The sequence below is a fragment of the Crocodylus porosus genome, unplaced genomic scaffold, assembly GCF_001723895.1.
Source record: "Crocodylus porosus isolate Cpor-Errol unplaced genomic scaffold, CroPor_comp1, whole genome shotgun sequence".
Lineage (NCBI taxonomy): Eukaryota > Metazoa > Chordata > Crocodylia > Crocodylidae > Crocodylus > Crocodylus porosus.
This window is the reverse complement of record NW_017728951.1, coordinates 32,642,373-32,646,432: the sequence shown is the minus strand read 5'-3', so window position 1 is coordinate 32,646,432 and position 4,060 is coordinate 32,642,373. Positions and strand designations below refer to the sequence as shown.

Below are 4,060 nucleotides of genomic sequence, written 5' to 3'. Positions count from 1 at the left end.
CCAGCAGGAGCCTGGCTCCAGCTCCCTGAAGCCTGCACCACTGCCTGCCCTGCACAGGCAGGTAGCGTGCTACAGTACTGGGCAAGGGACAGCTATAGACATGCTCTGCCTAGTTACCCAAGCATCTCTGTGGAGGACCAAGCCTCCAGTTGCCTCAGAACACAGTCTTCCCCGCATTTTTTTTTAACCCCTGGATATCTAGGGATCTAATTTTGCCTCTGCACTGTACATTTGCAGTGTGGGGAAAGTTTTTTCATTCCTGCACGTGCCTGTTGCATCATCTCAAAGAGCTTTGAGACGCTGCAAAACACACACGTGTGCTCATGTGGATGCACCCCATGAGGCTTGTTTGAATGAAAACATCAGTAATGATGCAGCTGCACAATGTAGCCCTCAAAGTTAGTTCAATAAACTAGTCCTTTTCCCAAGGTCTTCTGACTATACCCATGTCAAATTCAACATAGAATTCCATGGTTCCCTACACTGCTGATGGGTTCACAAGACGATATATAAATTGTGTTATGTCACTTTAAAAAATCAAGGATGGACCAATCCCTCCAGTGCTTGATAAGAGATATGGGATAGTTTCAAGTTTCTTAAAGCAAGAAATACCCCTAATCTATCCCTAAAAAATGGACTGTCACCCAGTTTAAAGCTATATTTCAAAAGCATCAGTTAGATTATTTCTTTAACCTAGACCAATGTATTTCACACAAAAAAGCAAATTTATGGGAACAACACACCTTCATAAAACTTCTCTTTTTTCAGTATGTAGGTAATATAACTATCGTAAATAAATAACACTGGACCAACATATACTTATTAATAGACAAGCTTTTATGAGGCTTACCCCAAGATTTCTTCATCAAGTCTGGCAGCTTTATTTAAAAAGAAATACATAATTGAGGTAAGAAGTATTGTATTTATATCAAACTGCTTGTCAGACAAAACTTTTGTTTCTAATATCTCTCACATACTGCCTATCCCTAATATTTTTCAGATAGTTTAAAAATCCATGTTGACACAACCATACTCTTAGGTGTTTGCATTAAAAAAAAAATCACACGAAGTCAGCAGTAGAACCCAGCTTCTCCCCAAGTGTATATGCACAGTTTACACACTGTAGTCCCATTTGCTCTCCTTCTATTTTTGAGAACTACCTCAACAAATATTTTCTGCCTAGTTGGGATACCTAAAGTATACAGAGAGAAGGGCCTCTTTAGGTCACAGCTCTCATGCAGGATAGCACCAGAAATGCTCAAAGTAAGCAAATAGGACACATGAGCCCCAAAGCCCAAAAGCCTGCAAATAATTAAAATGTTTCTGCAACTATCTAGTTGTTCTAATAAAAGATATCACCTCTATCACACTGACTGCTTTTGTTTTTAGACCATCACTTTTTTTTCTTAAGAAGAGAAATAGAAGTAACACTATAAAGAGAGAGTGAGACAAGAAGCTAGTTTACCTTGTCACAGCCCTAGTGCAGATAGTAACCAGAAAGCAGCCAACAACAATCATCCATCCCCAGCCTCCGTCGGGAGGGGAGGAATGCAGAACCTTCCTTGGCGTGGCCATAGCTGTGGAAGTGATTCTTTTATTCCTCTTTCTTGAACCGCTGTAAGGGACTTATTCCAGCTGACATGCCGAGTATGCCTGGAATTTTACCTGGCACAAGGCTTACTTGCCATCTGAAAAAAACCCCAAAAGAAACAGCAAGGAGAGAATCAGAATAAATCACACTTCATTTGTACTGGGAAACTATACTATCGAATCATAATGTATGGCTCGTTTTATTGTATACATTGCAGATTTATTTTTTATTAGAGTGACTGGAACATAAACTGCATATTGGTGGATGGGTAAGATTCAGCCCTTTTATACATAGGCGCAAAACATGAGTAATTTCCTTCACTTCAACTGACCTTGTGCAGTCAAGGACAAAATTCAGTCCAGCATAAGACAGAATTCCTATAATTAATATTTTCAAACAATTATACACAATTATCCTAGTACACAATATGACAAAACAGCGTTACACATGTGCAGCTCACCTCACATATATCACTGTACCTCTCCTAACTTCAATGGAACTACACTAATTTACACTGGGGAAGGCACTGGCCTGATTTTTATTAAAGTTACTAATCAGTTTTCCTTATAATCAACTGTTTTCATTCACACAATTCACTGAGAATTTCATCTTTGAACTGAAATTTTCACCTGCCCAAAAGTGACTGTCATTTGCAAGCCTGAAGAAAAACTAAGCAGCCCTTTTTCTGAGATTTTAGTGGAAAGAAAACAATTAATTGTTTCCCATAAGCAAAACCCCAGCTGAGGTCCAGAGACAGGCAGATCCCATTTACATCAGTTGTGGTTTTCCCAAGGAAAGATAGGGTGAAATCAAATTCTCCTGTTCCCCATGGAGACAGCTAACACAAAATTGATGCACACTTTAGGTCTCACTTAAAATATCAGACCAATAGACAAATTAAGTAATGCTGGATCTCTCTTTCAGGATAAATGCCACCCTGGTGTCAAGCTAGTTAGAATTTAAACATGTGAGTGGCTAACTATTATAGTCTAACCACTGTACACTATAGTCACTCCTGTCATATACCCTTGCAGGATTGGACTCATTGCAACCATGGCCATGGCTGCAATTAATTTTTGTACCCATTGCTACAATACAAGACAGTATTGAGGATGAGACCAACTTCTGATCAGTGGTCTTAACACGGAGCTTGGTGGTTTGGGTCTTCCTTGATCTTCCAGGTTTGTGCCATATAAGGTGACTACATGGCTTGGGTATTTACTTGTAATAGCTAGTTGCTTTGTTGCAGGTGCTTTTTTATTCCCTTGAATAAAATAAAGACTTAAAAGAAATAAACAAAACTGTCTGATGTGTTTCAATTCTGCTTGAAAAGAAACCTAACATAACATAGCCATAGCATAGTATTTTAAATGCTGAACCTGCAATATCCACACTGTCTAGAATCAGCAAAATATTATTGGATGCAGCTTGGAAAAGGGGACTAGAGTTGTTTAAAGAGTTAAAACAACCCAAGGAAGTAGCTACATTCCTTAGGCAGTACCTGTTGAATTCCCAGAGCTCCTTGTTGAGATAATGCACAGAATTTGACCCACAAGGAGTTGAGTCCTCCAAGCCATGAGACCCTACTGATCCACATGCGTTATACATCCCCACATACTAACACAACTCAATAAATACATTTTAAAACTAAACACTATTTACAAAGTTGGCACCTAACTGTACAATGTAACCATACAGTATTACATTGCATCTGAACTGTTAACTAGAATTAAATAGTGAAAAGAAATATTTGGAACTGCAATATGAAATGTGCACTTGCCTACCTTCTACAAGCTGTTATTTTACAATAAATGTGTTTTAGAAGGTAAACTGAATAAAAAGATCTACAGAGAAAGCTATAACAACATACCACTACCAAATATCTACCAAATATAATTCTCTAAAGGATGCCTTGAGTAGCATTGATTTTTTGTCTGTCCAAGATTCAGAGAAGTTTGCAGTCATTTATTTTACTTGGGACCAGAGATACTGTAACGGGTTTGGAAAGGAAAAGGCATTCCTGTTTTCACTCTTGTATAAGAGGGTTTGTTGATATATATTTATAATTATGTTTTGATAAATCTTCTGAATGATTTAGAGCCATCAAGCCATGTTTATGCAAACTTAACATAAATTCTTATGCTATCTTATGCTCTTGACCTCCTCTCCTCTCGTGATGTTTGCCATGTTCACTTGTGTAACAGGGCAGCTTGGGCTTTTAAGTGGGAGCAGATAGCTTTGCTGTAAAAACCCAGCTGCAGGCATTTAGCTACCCAAGGGGCATCTCTACCTGAGATGTTTAGTGAGCACTAGACTAAAACACACAGTCAAATGGGTGGCCAACTTGCTGGAGGGCTGCACCCAGAGGGTGGTAGTGGCTGGGTCCTTCTCACCCTGGAAGGACGTGGGCAGTGGGGTTCCGCAGGGCTCGGTCCTCGGGCCCGCACTGTTCAACATCTTCATCAGTGA

General features: G+C 39.3%; 1 protein-coding gene across 2 annotated transcripts in view; it reads right to left on the bottom strand.

Moving 5' to 3' along the window:
- SLC16A12 (solute carrier family 16 member 12) overlaps positions 1-1,710 on the bottom strand; it is a 30,322-nt gene extending 28,612 nt beyond the window's left edge. Inside the window, exon 1 of one of the 2 annotated variants that reach the window (XM_019555723.1) lies at positions 1,466-1,710. In XM_019555723.1, the coding sequence (XP_019411268.1) occupies positions 1,466-1,575 (110 nt within the window). In that variant the 5' untranslated portion in view covers positions 1,576-1,710. The remainder of the gene's footprint in view (positions 1-1,465) is intronic. The other variant, XM_019555722.1, reaches the window with a different exon arrangement.
- Between the last annotated feature and the right edge of the window lie 2,350 nt (positions 1,711-4,060).